The sequence below is a fragment of the Erythrolamprus reginae genome, chromosome 8, assembly GCF_031021105.1.
Source record: "Erythrolamprus reginae isolate rEryReg1 chromosome 8, rEryReg1.hap1, whole genome shotgun sequence".
NCBI lineage: Eukaryota > Metazoa > Chordata > Lepidosauria > Squamata > Dipsadidae > Erythrolamprus > Erythrolamprus reginae.
In genome coordinates, this window is record NC_091957.1 from 37,056,022 (window position 1) to 37,071,442 (window position 15,421).

Consider the following 15,421-nt stretch of genomic DNA (forward strand, 5'->3'; position numbering starts at 1 on the left):
AGGCGAGTGACTCCACACATGCCCTGATGCCATTGTGCAACTCACACAAATTACATCGTTTGAGCATTAACACTGTGCCTTCAGTAGTTGTTGGTGCTCCAACACTGGAGGCTTTTAAAGAAGACATTGGACAACCATCTGTCTAAAATGGCACAGGTTGAGTAGGGGGTTGGACTAGAAGCCCCCAAGATCCCTTCCAACTCTGTTATTCTGTTATTATCAACACAACACAAACATCAGCCTCCCTGTGCTGAATTTTTTCTTTTTTTTCTTTCTTTCTTTCTTTCTTTCATTCATTCTTTCTTTCTTTCTTTCTTTCTTTCAGTCTTTCTTTCTTTCTCAGACTTCCTTCCTTCCTCTTCCTCCCCCTCTCTTTCTCTCTCTCTCTCTTTCTTTCTTTCTCTCTGTATCTCTCTCTCTTTCTCTCTGTATCTCTCTCTCTAACTTTCTTTCTTTCTTTCTTTGACTTCCTTCCTTCCTTTCTCTTTCTCTCCCTCTCTTTCTTTCTTTCTCTCTCTCTCTTTCTTTCTTTCTCTGACTTCCTTCCTTCCTTCCTTCCTTTCTCTTTCTCTCCTTCTCTTTATTTCGCTCTCTCTCTCTCTCTTTCTTTCTTTCTCCCTATTTCTCTGTCTTTCTTTCTCTGACTTCCTTCCTTCCATTCTCTTTCTCTCCCTCTCTTTATTTCTCTCTCTTTCTTTGTTTTTCTCTGTCTGTCTTTCTTTCTCTCACTTCTTCCTTTTGCTCTCTCTCTCTTTTTCTCTCTCCCTCTTTCTTTCTTTCTCTCTGTCTTTCTTTCTCTGACTTCCTTCCTTTCTTTCTTTCTCCCCCTCTCTCCCTCTCTCTCCCTCTCTCTCTCTCCCTCTCTTTCTTTTTTGCCTTTGGGCTACAGGTTGTTTTCATTTCTCCAGCTTTGCTCTACCAAAGGATGAATGGAACGGTCATCACACACACACACACTCATGCACACACCCCATTTCTGCCCCTTCCGCCCTTCCAGGTGAGCCAACCTTCTTGACCTGTGCTGGGCTTTAAAGCAAAAACCTCCACCCCGCCTGCCTTCCTGCCAATTCCCCTTGACCTGCTGAGCCAGACAGTCTGTCTGCAGAAAAGGAGCCCATCTCCATCTCCTTGGACTTTCCTGACAGCTGATAAGCCACTAACGCTCCACAGGGCCCACCCTCCCCTGCCTGGGACGTGTGGTTGGTGTGTGTGTGCTTGCCATGGTTTTCCTTCCAGACAGGAGCTGCGTGTGAGGGAGGCTAGAAGGGGAAGGAAGCAACTCGTCTCCACAGCTCCAACACCAGGCCAACCCCAGGGTGCGGAGTAGCCCATCTCCAGGCTGCAGTGTCTCCAGGAGGCTTTTTGATCTGTTGCTCTGCAGAGTTTGATACCCAGGAAATTATCATGAGACCACAGGGGGGGGGGATAATATTTCAACCAGGGAATTCATCAGGGCTTCAGATCAGAGGGGGGCTGCTAAGGGAGGAAGGTGACATGTGCTTGCCCCCCTGGCTCTGAGGGCTAGCGGAGTCCCACGCAATTATGCTACTGCACCTGGGCAGGTAGCAAAATCATGTGCGGACATGCAAGGGTGCCCACATGATTGCACTGGACTCCGCTAGCACTCAGAGCCATGGGGAATAAGCACACACCACCGTTCCACCTTAGCAGCCCACCTCTGCTTCAGATTCAAAACGTGGCATCGACCAGCAGAGTAAAATCCGCAGGGACTCTTTTCCCTTTATCTTTTCAGATTCTAGGAGGGGATCTGGAGCATTTAAGGTAGCCTCTGCTTGCACTGGAGGGCACCAGAATCAGGCGTTGACTGTATGCAACTCTTCACTTGCTGTTACTCTCACTTGGTTCTTTGCGGTCCCAAATGGATTCGAGCAGTCTGTAAATACCCTTAATAAAGAGCAGCTAATATCAAAGACCCATAAAACGTATGAAGAATGGGTGCAGGATTTGACTTTCACTAGTCTTAAAACAAGAAGAATCGGGGGTCACAATGTTAGCAGTATTCCAATATTTGGGGGACTGCCACATAGAAGAGGGGCTCCCCCTCCCCAGTTCTGCCGCACGAATCCCAGCGGCCAACTAAGCAATGTCATCTGGCGGGGCCCAGGGGAAGAGCCTTCTCTGTGGTGGCCCCGGCCCTCTGGAACCAACTCCCCCTGGAGATCAGAACGATCCGCACCCTCCTTGCCTTTCATAAGTTTTTGAAAACTCATCTTTGCCACCAGGCATGGGGAAATTGACACCTCCCCTAACTATTTTGGTGTATGTATGGTTTGATTGGGTTGTGTGATTATTTTATTATAAGGGTTTTTTAAATTGTGTTTTTAAATATTGGATTTGTACATTGTTTATTATTGTTGTGAGCTGCCCTGAGTTTTTGGAGAGGGGCAACATAGAAATCTAATAAATTATTATTATTATTATTATTATTATTATTATTATTATTATTATTATTATTTATTAGATTTGTATGCCGCCCCTCTCCGAAGACTGATGCTTTTTCCTAGATGAACTTTTCCTTGGCTCCTGAGGATGTAGTTTTCAGACGAGGCTGCCTTCTGGAACGTCTTGATATCCTGCGCTAGCCTACAAGCCTGGAATTCCCAGCTGCATAGACAGGCTGGACTACAATGTTCATTTCCCCTCGCCAACCATCATACCATTTGGGGATGGTAGAAGGCACAGTTTGACTCTCTGGTAGGGCGGCAGACGGAAGCCAACAACAAGAGCCCCATGGAAATGGTTCTAGCCATGGCATTACCACCCAAGTGGAGATCTGGATTAGAGAGTACAGAATAACAGAGTTCTAAGGGACCTTGGAGGTCTTCGAGTCCAACCCCCGGCTCAAGCAGAAAATGCTATACCATTCTGGACAAATGGCTCTCCAAAACATCCACAACTTCTGGATGCAAGCCATTCCAATAATTCATTATTATTCTATTCTATTCTATTTATTTAATTATTTAATTATTTATTGGATTTGTATGCCGCCCCTCTCCGAGGACTCGGGGCGGCTCACAACATACATAAAAAGACATAGTGGTACATCTAATCCAATTAATACAATTAAAAACCCTAAAAATCCTAAAATAATTTAAACCAATTCACAATGTTCTCCCTATCAGGAAATTCCTCCCTCTTGGCTCCAATTCCTCGTTTCCTTTGGCTCCTTCCCATCTTCTCTATAGGACCAAAATCAATGAATCAGTCAGCATTACCTTTAACGAAGACATATAACTTGGCTCTCAGTTCCTCTGTGAAGGGGAGCTGGTCATAAAAGCATGTGAAATAGCCGGTGTCATTGGCCACGGCTCGACTAACGCCAATTGTGCTGCAGGAATGCGATGGCTTGTCTGAACACTTCTGCTTGTAAATATGCCACCGTTTGCTGTGGGTGATCTCTTCCTTTCCAGCTTGCCACGTCAAGCCATGTGATCCCCTGGCGAGAGAAAGCACCAATCCATCAGTTACAGGAATAACATAGGATGCTGCCAGGCAGCTGGGCCCAACCTCCTAGCGAAGAACAACCTTGGCCTGTGCGGAGGTCTTGGATGAGTACCTCTGGAACCGCCTTCTACCGCACGAATCCCAGCGGCCGATAAGGTCCCACAGAGTTGGCCTTCTCCGGGTCCCATCGACCAAACAATGTCGTTTGGCGGGGCCCAGGGGAAGAGCCTTCTCTGTGGCGGCCCCGGACCTCTGGAATCAACTCCCCCCGGAGATTAGAACGGCCCCCACCCTCCTTGTCTTTCGCAAGTTACTCAAGACCCACCTATATCGCCAGGCATGGGGGAATTAAGACATCTCCCCCAGGCTTTCTTATATTTTATGTTTGGTATGTATGTGTTGTATGGTTTTGAAATTGTTGGGTTTTTTTAATATAATTTTATTATTAGATTTGTTCCATTATTATACTCTTTTTATTATTGTTGTGAGCTGCCCCGTGTCTTCGGAGAGGGGTGGCATACAAATCTAATAAATTGAATTGAATGGAATTGAATGAGACTACACAAAGGGCAATCTAGGAAAATGGGACTTCTCTATGGAAAATAACTCCAGGACCCATCCCACACATGCTACGGCTTGTGGACTTCAACTCCCAGAATTCCTCAGCCAGCTCTCAGAAACCATGGCCCAATACTGGGCAAATATCATTTAGTTTTAATCCTATTTATTCTGTATGCTTTTACATGTGCTATATTTACATCTGACTTATGTCATACCTATTTTATTTGCCCAGTGTTGAATGTTATATAGCTATAATTTGTAGGTGCTTCTGACATGAACAAAGGAGGACATAACATGGAAACCTAGTTTGGTGAAGACTAGAAATCAGGAAACAATCAATTGTCAACCTCCCTTACGTGCATAAATTGGCTGGGTGACCTTGGGCCTTCCAACTCTGTAACTCTATGTTCTATACCTCTTCCTCCTCCTCCTCTCCGCCCCCCCTGCTCTTTTCTTCTCAGCAATGGGCCAAGATGGGGCTGGATGCCACCTGTTGCTGCTTTTTCACTGAATTTTCAACACAAAGAGTTCACAAAACACTCATGGCTCACATTGATTGCAAAATGGATTTATTTGGCATCCAGTTGCATAATTGTATTAGCCACTATCGTGTCCTTTCATGTTGAAGAAGATGCCGCAAACCACCCATTTTTCTGCCACTAAATCCTGCAATCTCGTCTTCTTTCAGCACGGCTGTCACAGGTCAGCAACCTCTGAAGCTGCTTCAGGAGATAAATTAATTTGTTCAAAGGTTCTGGGGGATTAAAGTGTGCGCGTGCCGGCTTTCTCTTCTGAAATGCAACGGCTTGTTGGGAAAGATAACCACAGCAATAACAATGCTATTGTATGGTGTTGGTGTGTGTGCATGTGTGTGTGTGTGATAAAAGCCAGGAGGGTGGCTATCCCCATGCGAAGCAGAATGGGACAACTTGCATAGCCATCTCACTATGATCAATTTACCACAGCCAACTAGCCACAGCCAACTCACTGTGGGTCAATTTGCCCCAGGACAATTCAACAATTTAATCGTTTGATTTGATTTGATTTGATTTGATTCGATTCGATTCGATTTGAATTGGTTTGTATGCTGCCCTTCTCCGAGGACTCGGGGCGGCTCCCAGCATTATAATATAACAATACAGTACAACGGCAAACCTAATTCAATTTAAAATTACAATCTAAAATCCAGTTTTTAAAAACAATCATACTAGTTCAACCCTGCAACATATATCTCATCTCATTGGCCAGGAGGATGAGACCTAATTGCCCCAAGCCTGCTGACATAGGTGACTTTTAAGACTCTTGTGGAAGGTGAGGAGGGTGGGGGCAGTGCGAATCTCGGGGGGGGGGAGCTGATTCCAGAGGGCCGTGGCCCCCACAGAGAAGGCTCTTCCCCTAGACCCCGCCAAGTGACATTGTCTCGCTGACGGGACCTGGAGAAGGCCGACTCTGTGGGGCCTAATTGATCGCATTATTTTAACTTTTGTCATTCATATTTCATTTTGTTCCTCCATCGACATCCTTTCTTTAATGATACTATTCCATCATTTGTTTGGTACTAGTGTAGCTCTTATCCCAGAATCAGTGGGCAATGAGTTGGCCAGGATGAGTTGGCTGTGGCGAATTGTAGCCCCGCCCGGTTTGTACCTGCATCGCCAGGCTTTAATTGTTAAGACCTGACTGCCATTGTGGCCTTTTGGACTCTCCCTACCATGGACTATTAAATTTAGAGAAGAATCATGATTACTGCCCATTGTATTGCAACAAGCTGGTTTGTTTGAAGTTGCTGGCAATGTTGCTATAAAATACTGCAGGAAAAAAAATGCAGGCAGTTCTTGACTTAGGGCAACAAATGGGACTAGAATTTTCTTGCTAAGCAAGGTGGTTGTTAAATGAATTACATCTGATTTTACACACACACACACACACCATGCAGTTGTTAAATGGATCACTGCATCTTTCAGCGCCCCAAATAGCATCTGAGAAATAAATCAAGTTCCAGTCCAATTCTCTCACTCAAGGTTCAATTTATTATCAGAGCCATGTTGGTCACGCCGTCTTCATTCTGACACTAACGTCTTCCCAAAACCCCACCCTGGTTAAGGTTCATCCTACACCCCCCACCCACCCACAAGTTCATCACAAGACCCAATCCGTCGCAGAGATTTCACCAACTTCCTCTTTTCTTCAGCTGATGCAGGCCTATACAATTTATGAATGGTATGTTTATGTGTATGTTTTGTTTTTTAATAAGGGGTTTTTAGTTACTTTAAATATTAGATTTGTCATACATTGTTTTATTATTGTTGTGAGCCGCCCCGAGTCTGCGGAGAGGGGTGGCATTCAAATCAAATCAAATCAAATCAAATCAAATCAAATCAAATCAATAATGACCTTGGACTCGAAGAAAGGAATTTGTTGTGGCTAGTGACTTTCACTCTCACACACTACCCCTCCCAATTCCCCTAATACTGTACTACTGTGGCAGGCCGAAGTCTCTAACACCACATGATGGCTTTGGCCTGACAGCAACTGTTAAATGAATTATGCAGTCGCTATGTGACTTTGGCTTCCTTCATTGATTTTACGGAGAAGCCACACAGGAAGGTTGCAGGTGGCGATCATGCTATGAAACCAGGACTGTTGCCAAGTCACCAGATTTTGGTTCTGTGACTACAGGAAGGCTGAGACGATCGTCAATATGAAGACCAATTGCAAGCCCTTGGAAGTCCCCTGGACTAGTCCCTGCACTTTTCTTGGCAGATTTCCAACCGTGGTTGGCTGTTATCTTCTTCGCAGGGCGGAGAGACAATGATCAGCCCAGGATCACCCTGCCAGCTTTGTCTAAGATGGGACTAAAACTCCTGGTTGCCAGTTTCTAGAATGACGCCTTCACCACCACACCGAAGTGGTTGTCACAATGTTGTGTCTATCTTTTCCCAAAGTCTGTTTCAGCACTTCTTGCAAATCTTCCATCCTGCATAGACATCCTTCATGGACCATTTTTTTGAAGGTCAGTCTGGAACTACGTTTATTCTCCCCTCTCCTCAAGTTGTTTAGGAAACTGTGATTTTTAGGCTTATGTCTAGTGATGGGCGAACCGAACCCGCACAATTCGGATACGTACCAAATTTTGCGCTGTTCGGTATGCCCAACACGAACCCAAAATTTTTTCAAACTTCTGGCAAATTTCGGGGTCGTGTTCAGCGTTCGGAGCTTTGAGGTCACTGGCAGGTTGCTAAGGATGCCAAGGGTGATCACTTCCTGGATTCCAAGGTGATCACCTTGGCGTCCTTAGCAACCTGCCGGTGACGTCAAAGCTCCGCCCCCGGAATCTCTTTGTGGGAGGGATTCCCCGTTCGGGTTCGAGTTCGGTTCGGGTTCGGTTCAGGTTTGTCCGAATTTTGCATAAAGTTCATCCGAACTTGCCGAACCCGAACACCTTTGGGTTCGCCCATCACTACTTATGTCTCACGTCCTAGAAGGTATTTCAGAATAGGAGAATAATAGGAGTTGGAAGGGACCTTGGGGGTTTTCTAGTCCAACCCCCTGCCCGAACAGGAGAGGATGTCCCATTTCAGAAACGTGTCTGTCCAGTCTTTTCTTAAAAGCTCCCAGTGATGGAGCACCCACAGCTTCTGAAGGCAAGCCGTTCCATTGGCTAATTGATGTCACTGTCAGGAAATCTCTCCTTAGTTGTAGGCTGCTTCCCTCCTTGATTAATTTCTATCCATTATTTCTTGTCCTGCCTTCTAGAAAATAGGTTGACCTCCCCTTCTTTGTGGCCGCATCTGAAATACTGGAACACTGCTATTCTGCGACCCCTGGTCCTTCTTTTCTTAAGACTAGCCATACCTCAATTCCTGCAATATTCCAGGACAACATCTTCCTAGAAATCTAAATTTCCACTTAGTTTGGAATCCCAAGAATGCCAAGTATTTACCTGCACGTTATGCTGAACGAATCTCCAGCTTCCACTATAATATAGTCACGATTGATGTTCAATTCAGGTTTCATAAGCCGTTCTTGCATCGCCAGAGCTGAGCCAGTTGGAGGGCGGGAGAAGGAGAGAGAGGAGAGAGAGGGATTAGATGAGAGCGGTTCAATTTCAAGTATTTTTGTTCCTTATTTTTCATGTTAAACAACAGCAATTGCATAGTCCCATGGCTGAACGGTTTTCTTCAAGAATTATATATAAAAAGCTATTGTACTTTATTGCTTGTTTATGAAAACAGAAATAACTTTCAATATTCCTTTAGTCATCCCATCCTAATTTACAGTGAGTTTCTCCAAGATACACATCTGAACAAATGAAATCAAAAGAACAATCTATTCACACACTATTCTGTTTTAAAACATCCAGCATTAGCATTGGAATATTATTTTTCCCTTTAGTTATGTAAAAATTTGCAGTCGGTGATATTCCTATTGGTTAGTAACTATAGATACACGTTAGGCAATCATCCATAAGATGTATTAAGTGTCATTTCAGATCTCCAGATAGAAATGCTAAGTGTATAACATTTTCTTTTAAATAAAATCAAAATTAACAACAAAAGAAATAAAATAATCTATTTTTGACAGTCAATTCTCCCCCTAGCTTTCCATTTATAGAACATTCAAGTTCTATAAATGAGATTTTAAAACTAAAGAATGGCAGAAGGAGGAATGCAGGATGGGAAAACCTGACAATTAAATACGCAGAGACAAATGTCATTGACAGCGTACAGTAATGAACATTTTAAAGAGTGTTGCTTTTGGGTGGAGAATTCTCCTGCAAAATAAACCTGCAAACTGGCAATGAATTACTTCCTACTTATTTATGTGTTCAACTTCTATCCCATTGTTTCCTTCAGAAGTTCATGCTGACGTATGTAATGCCACCTTCTTCTATAATCTATAATGTCACAAGCAACCTTGTGCAGAAGGCATAGAGGTAGAGCAAAGCTGGAGAAATGAAAACAACCTGTAGCCCAAAGGCAAAAAAGAAAGAGAGAGGGGGGGGAGGGAGAGAGGGGGAGAAAGGAAGGAAGGAAGGAAGTCAGAGAAAGAAAGAGGGAGAGAAAGAAAGACAGAGAGAAAGAAAGGAGAGAGAAAAAGAGAGAGAGAGAGCAAAAGGAAGGAAGTGAGAGAAAGACAGACAGACAGAGAAAAACAAACAAAGAGAGAGAGAAATAAAGAGATGGGGAGAAAGAGAAAGGAAGGAAGGAAGTCAGAAAAAGAAAGACAGAGAGATGCAGAGAGAAAGAAAGAAAGAGAGAGAGAGAAAAATAAAGAGAGTGAGAGAAAGAGAAAGAGAAAGGAAGGAAGGAAGTCAGAGAAAGAAAGACAGAGAGAAACAGAGAGAAAGAAAGAAAGAGAGAGAGGGGGAGAAAGAGAAAGGAAGGAAGGAAGTCAGAGAAAGAAAGAAAGAAAGAAAGAAAGAAAGAAAGAAAGAAAGAAAGGGAGAGCGAGTTAATGTTCTGATTCATGTTTTGCTAACTGTTACATTCTCCTCCCAACTCATTTCTGTGGTTCTCTACATTTATAAAACCATAATGAAAGGTTGGGCATCATGTGAAAATGCAGCCACATTAGCTTATTCAGTGAATCACAATTGTCAAGTGCAACAAGGCACCAGAATGATGCTGTGAATTGATCAGAGAGGTATAATTTATTTCCACTTGCCCAGTCACAAGAATCTGACCAGGCTAACCACGCTTTCTTGAGAACAATCAGGTAAGTACTCTGAGAATTTAAGGGTGGGTGGGTGTTTCAGGTCATCCACGGATGAAGCTCACATCGCAATAAAAACAACCACACTTGAAGCAATACAGCTATTGAAATGGAGCTAGTGGGTTAAGAAGCCACTTGAAAACCATCTCAAACATTTTGCAATGCATCCCCAACCTTGGGCACCATGACTTCATCAGATGCAAATGTTCTGATTTGCACCGACTGCCAATAATGTCACAATGTCCTGACAGGTGTGAAATATTGATTGGCTGGATGCCTATCAGATAGACCTGAAGAATGTGCAAATTTAGGCGCGCATTAAACTGCTGAGCAAATATATAATCTGGACAGGTGGTTTTTTTAATGAACATGTGAAAGCGAAACAAATTTGAAAATAGAGTAAAGCTCCTATGTCCTGTGTCAGATGAGATACTGGTGGTGCAAATCCATATTTATTTTGCCATCAAAATAGTCATTCAAAAGAAAAAGAAGTAGAGTGATAGCATAGGTTGGGTTCTGGAAGAACCTTGTCTATGTTTCCACACAAAGGACCCCACGGTTCTCCTCCTCCTCCTCCTCCTCCCAAACCCTCCTCCCTTCTAACACTGATACCACAAGATCATATGCTGCAACGTCCTACCTGTCAATGACTACTTCAGCTTCAACCACAACAACACAAGAGCACGCAACAGATTCAAACTTAATATTAACCGCTGCAAACTTGACTGTAAAAAATATGACTTTAGCAATCGAGTTGTCGAAGTGTGGAACTCATTGCCAGACTCAGTAGTGTCAACCCCTAACCCCCAACATTTCTCCCTTAGACTATCCACATTTGACCTCACCAGGTTCCTAAGAGGTCAGTAAGGGGCGTACATAAGTGCACTGGTGTGCCTTTCGTCCCCTGTCTAATTGTCTTTCCTTTATCTCATATATCATATATATTTTCTTCCTTTCATATATCTTCTCCTCTATTTTATATTTTTCTTTATATATATTACCTCATGTCTATTCTCTTCTATGTACATTATGTATTGGACAAAATAAATAAATAAATAAATAAAAGAAATTCCCTAGTTGGACCATGAAACATCTGCAAGAAAAGATGAGAGTGCATGAAAGACTCCACAGTTCAACCCTGGCCTGCAAATATTCCCTCTTCTCGGTGCCTCCTAAACAGGCATTGCAGGGCTATAAAAGAGTGGATGGTGTTGATTGCCCTGGTTGCCCTCGCTGACCTGCCCCATGGATAAATGTAATCGTCTAGGTTTGTGTCCAGCCATTTCAATGTCTCCCAGCTAGATTCCCTTCTAGGTGTAAGCCAGCAGCCGTTCTCCGCCTTATCTAAGATCCTCAATTTATTTGCAGCTAAACGTATTTACATTCAGTCTATAAAAACATATCCTGTTTCATGCACTGCTGCAGTGGGAATGCCGCTCTTATGTGGCTTGTCCTTCTCCGATTAGATTTTCTCTGCAGAGTCACCAGCGACGGGGATGGGAGCTCCACTTTCACAATATTTACTTTTTTGCTGGAATTATTCCACGGCAGCGCCTGGGCATCCCACACGCCCCCTTTGTTGTGGTCCTGACAAACCTAACAGCCCCATTTAAATGAGTCCAGGATGGGTCAGAAATAGACTGCCTTTCCCCGATGACTTTGAAAGGGCCATTATGGGGACTGTCACAAGAGCCTACAAAACTTTTGCCAGACCCATCCTAGACTACTGCTTATCTGTCTGGAGCCCATACCACATCTCAGACATCAACACCCTTGAAAATGTCCAAAGATATTTCACCAGAAGAGCCCTTCACTCCTCCACTCGAAACAGATTATCATACGAAAATAGACTAACACTCCTGGGCCTAGAAAGCCTAGAACTACGGAGCCTAAAACACGATTTGAGTATTGCCCACAAGATCATATGCTGCAACGTCCTACCGGTCAATGACTTCTTCAGCTTCAACCGCAACAACACAAGAGCACGCAACAGATTCAAACCTAATACGAACCGCTCCAAACTTGACTGTAAAAAATATGATTTCAACAATCAAGTTATCGAAGCGTGGAACTCATTACTGGACTCAATAGTGTCAGCCCCTAACCCCCAACATTTCTCCCTTAGACTCTCCATGATTGACCTCTCCAGGTTCCTAAGAGGCCAGTAAGGGGTGTACATAAGTGCACTGGTGTGCCTTTCGTCCCCTGTCCAATTGTCTTTCCTTTCTCTCACTTATCATATATATTTTCTTTCTTTCATATATCCTCTCCTCTAAGTTCACTTTACCCTTATATATATTACTACATGTCTATTTTTCTTCCTATGTATTTGTGTATTGGACAAGTGAATAAATAAATAAAAAATAAAGCAATAAAGACTCAGCTGTACAAATGCAAGTCATAATTCCATGGGAATGCAGAAAAACACCCCAGAAGGCCTTTGATGCACCCTGAGACACACACGCCTTTGCCACGTGATCAGAAACGTTTCTTAAAGATTTCAGCAGAGAAGCAAAAAAAGAGGTGAGCACGGCTACATTTTTCTTCAGCAGGAGGTGTGGAAAGAGAGCAAAGCAGTAGTACCGCTTCATAAGGCCTTAGTAGGACCACCCTCGGAATGGCACATCCAGTTTTGATCACCTTATTACGGGAAAGATCCAGAGACTCTGGGAAGAGTGCAGAGAAGAGCAGCAAAGGGGACTCTTGCCCTGGAGGCCAAAACATATGAAAGATGGTTCCAGCTATTGAGTTTGTCTAGATGAGAGAAAAGAAGGATGGGGGGGGGGCTGCTACAAAGAAGAGGGAAGTAGTGAGGTCAATCTATTCTCCAAAGAAAGGACAAGAAACAATGGATGGAAACTAACCAAGGAGAACTAGAAATTTCCTGACAATAAAAAATATTCATCAATGGAACGACTTCCCTCCAATGCTTAAGCATTAAAGACTTTCGAGAAGAGATGGGACAGTAATTTGTCTGGAATGGTGTAGGGCAGTGATGGAGAACCTTTGTTTCCTTGAGTGCCAAAAGAGTGTGTGCATGTGCTATTGCACATGTGTGAGTGCCCACACCAATAATTCAGTGCTTGGGGAGGGCGAAAACAGCTTCCCCTGGTTCCTCCCGAGGCCCTCTGGAGGCCAGAAACGGCTTGTTTCCCAACTTCTAGTTGGCCCAAAGGCTTCCCCCATGCCCTGGAGGCTCTTTGGAAGCCAAAAATGCCCTCCCAGAGCCTCAGTGCAAGCCTCAGTGCAAGCCAAAAACCATTGGCCAGCACACACATGCACGTTGGAGCTGAGCTAGGGCAATGGCTCACTTGCCGGCAGATATGGCTCTGTGTGCCACTTGTGGCACCCGTCCCATATGTTCGCCATCACTGGTATAAGGTCTCCTACTTGAACAGGGAGTTGGACTAAAAGTCCTGCAACCAGTGGTGGATTGTTCCTGGCTCACACCACTTTCGTAGAACCAGTGGCGTTAATTTGACCAGGGTCACTAACCAGTAGGGGACCGCTGACTGGTCACGCTCCTAAACCAGTAACCGCTCTGACGCTCGCCCTGCCTCGCCTTTGCCACAGGCGTCCACAGAACAGCCTCTTTCTGCCTACACATAGCTAAGCATCTGCGCAGGCCTCTTCCCCCCACCACCAGCCCAAAGCCACCAGCATTGCAGCCATGGTGAGGATGGATGGGCGGGAGAAGCCCAGCAAGCTTCACAGCTGTGTGGCTCCAAAGGCTGCTGAGTGGGGCGGCTCCCTCCCTCCCTGCCTTTCGAGGTCTTCCAAAGCCACCCGTGTTGTAGCCGCCTCCATTGTTTTATTTTATTTATTTATTTATTTTATCCAATACACAATGAGGGTTTTAGTGGGTATATATCTATATACACATAGTAAAATACATGATGAAGGTTATAGAGGAGATACTCGTAGTAAAATATATCTCAGAAATAATAGAAAAGAAGATATAGTAATAGAACATATCAATGAAAGAATAGAAGAAGAGATATAGGAATAGAAGAGAGGTATAGGAGATATAGGAGAGCAATAGGACAGGGGACGGAAGGCACTCTAGTGCACTTGTACTCGCCCCTTACTGACCTCTTAGGAATCTGGATAGGTCAACCGTAGATAATCTAAGGGTAAAGTGTTGGGGGTTTGGGGATGACACTATGGAGTCCGGTAATGAGTTCCACACTTCGACAACTCAGTTACTGAAGTCATATTTTTTACAGTCAAGTTTGGAGCGGTTAATATTAAGTTTAAATCTGTTGTGTGCTCTTATGTTGTGTTAATATTATGTTTAAATCTGTTGTGTGCTCTTGTGTTGTGTTAATATTAAGTTTAAATCTGTTGTGTGCTCTTGTGTTGTGTTGTAGCCATGGCAGGAATGGGGGGGCAGCACGACAAGTTTCCCGGCCACTGTCACATGACCTTCAAGCCACACCCACAATATAAGCCACGCCCACAGAACCAGCAGTTTTTAAAAAATGGAGCCCTGTCTCCAATGCTCCTTCCAACTTGGTTATCGTGTTAGTGTTTTCCAATTGTAAAACTCCCTACTGGACTTCAGAGGGTGGATTTTCTTCCACTGACTCTTCCCATCCTTCTTCCCTGCCCCTCTTTTTAAAGCAGAAAACATCAATTAAAAATTTCTGTTTCTTTCCCATGTACACAGTTTGTTTTCCGTATCTTCGTTGGCAATTAAAACTGGTGAACGCATCCCTGCCTCTCGACTGAAGGTGGCAAACTGACCTACTTCCATGTTTTTTCAAACCAATCCATCAATTGAAAGATCGTTTGCAGGCAGAATTTACAGCTCCAGGATTTTTCCATTTGCATTAGCTGTTCTTAAAAAAAAAATTTTAGAGTCATGATAATCGCCCCCAATCCTAAAGATAGAACAGCACTGGGGTGATCCTTGACAATCACAATGGAGCCCAACACTTCCATTCCTAAATGAGACATCTATTAAGTGACTTTTGCCCTATTTTATGACCTTTTCTATCCACAGTTGTTAAATGAATCACTGCAGTTATTAAGTAACCCAGTTGTTAAGTGAATCTGGCTTCCCATTGACTTTGCCAGGTGGAAAGTCCCCAAAGGGGATCACCTGATATGAGTATGAGTCAATTTTGATCACGTGATCAATCCATGAGGATGCAGCAACGGTTGTCACAATGTCGTTTTTTCAATGTAACTTCAAGTGGTCATTAAGTGAAAGTTTTGCTTCAAAGTTATGACAAACTCAGAAAGAGTTGTTCATGGCCCAGCCTCGAAATGATGACCATTGTGACTGCAATTCAGGCACGTGGCAACCAGTTTGCATTCAGCAATAGGTGCAGTGATCGGTGACCTTTCCAACAAGCCCAGTTAGTTGGGTAAGCAAGACTCGCTTAATGACCATCAAATTCACTTGATAACCATGCTAAGAACAGCCATAAAATTGGGTGTGGGGATGGGACGACTCGCTTTATGAGTGTACTGACTTACGATGGAAATTCCATTCCCAACTGCGGTCAAAAGTCAGGGACTACTTGTGTAGCACCCAAAAAATCATAACATCACAAAAACAAGGGTAAAATCCAAACAGGCAACCCCAATTGGTCAGACGGGAGCAGTTTGGAATCGAGCGGATTGAATTTCTTTCTTTCTTTCTTTCTTTCTTTCTTTCTTTCTTTCTTTCTTT

At 43.8% G+C, this 15,421-nt stretch overlaps 1 protein-coding gene across 3 annotated transcripts in view; it reads right to left on the reverse strand.

Annotated features, from left to right (window-relative positions):
* LOC139171439 (vascular endothelial growth factor receptor kdr-like) overlaps nucleotides 1-15,421 on the reverse strand; it is a 211,897-nt gene that overhangs the window by 139,712 nt on the left and 56,764 nt on the right. For all 3 annotated transcript variants that reach the window (XM_070759672.1, XM_070759673.1, XM_070759674.1), the window contains exons 2-3: nucleotides 7,970-8,066; nucleotides 3,237-3,457 (exon numbers count right to left, since the gene is read on the reverse strand). In XM_070759672.1, the coding sequence (XP_070615773.1) occupies nucleotides 3,237-3,457; nucleotides 7,970-8,066 (318 nt within the window). The remainder of the gene's footprint in view (nucleotides 1-3,236; nucleotides 3,458-7,969; nucleotides 8,067-15,421) is intronic.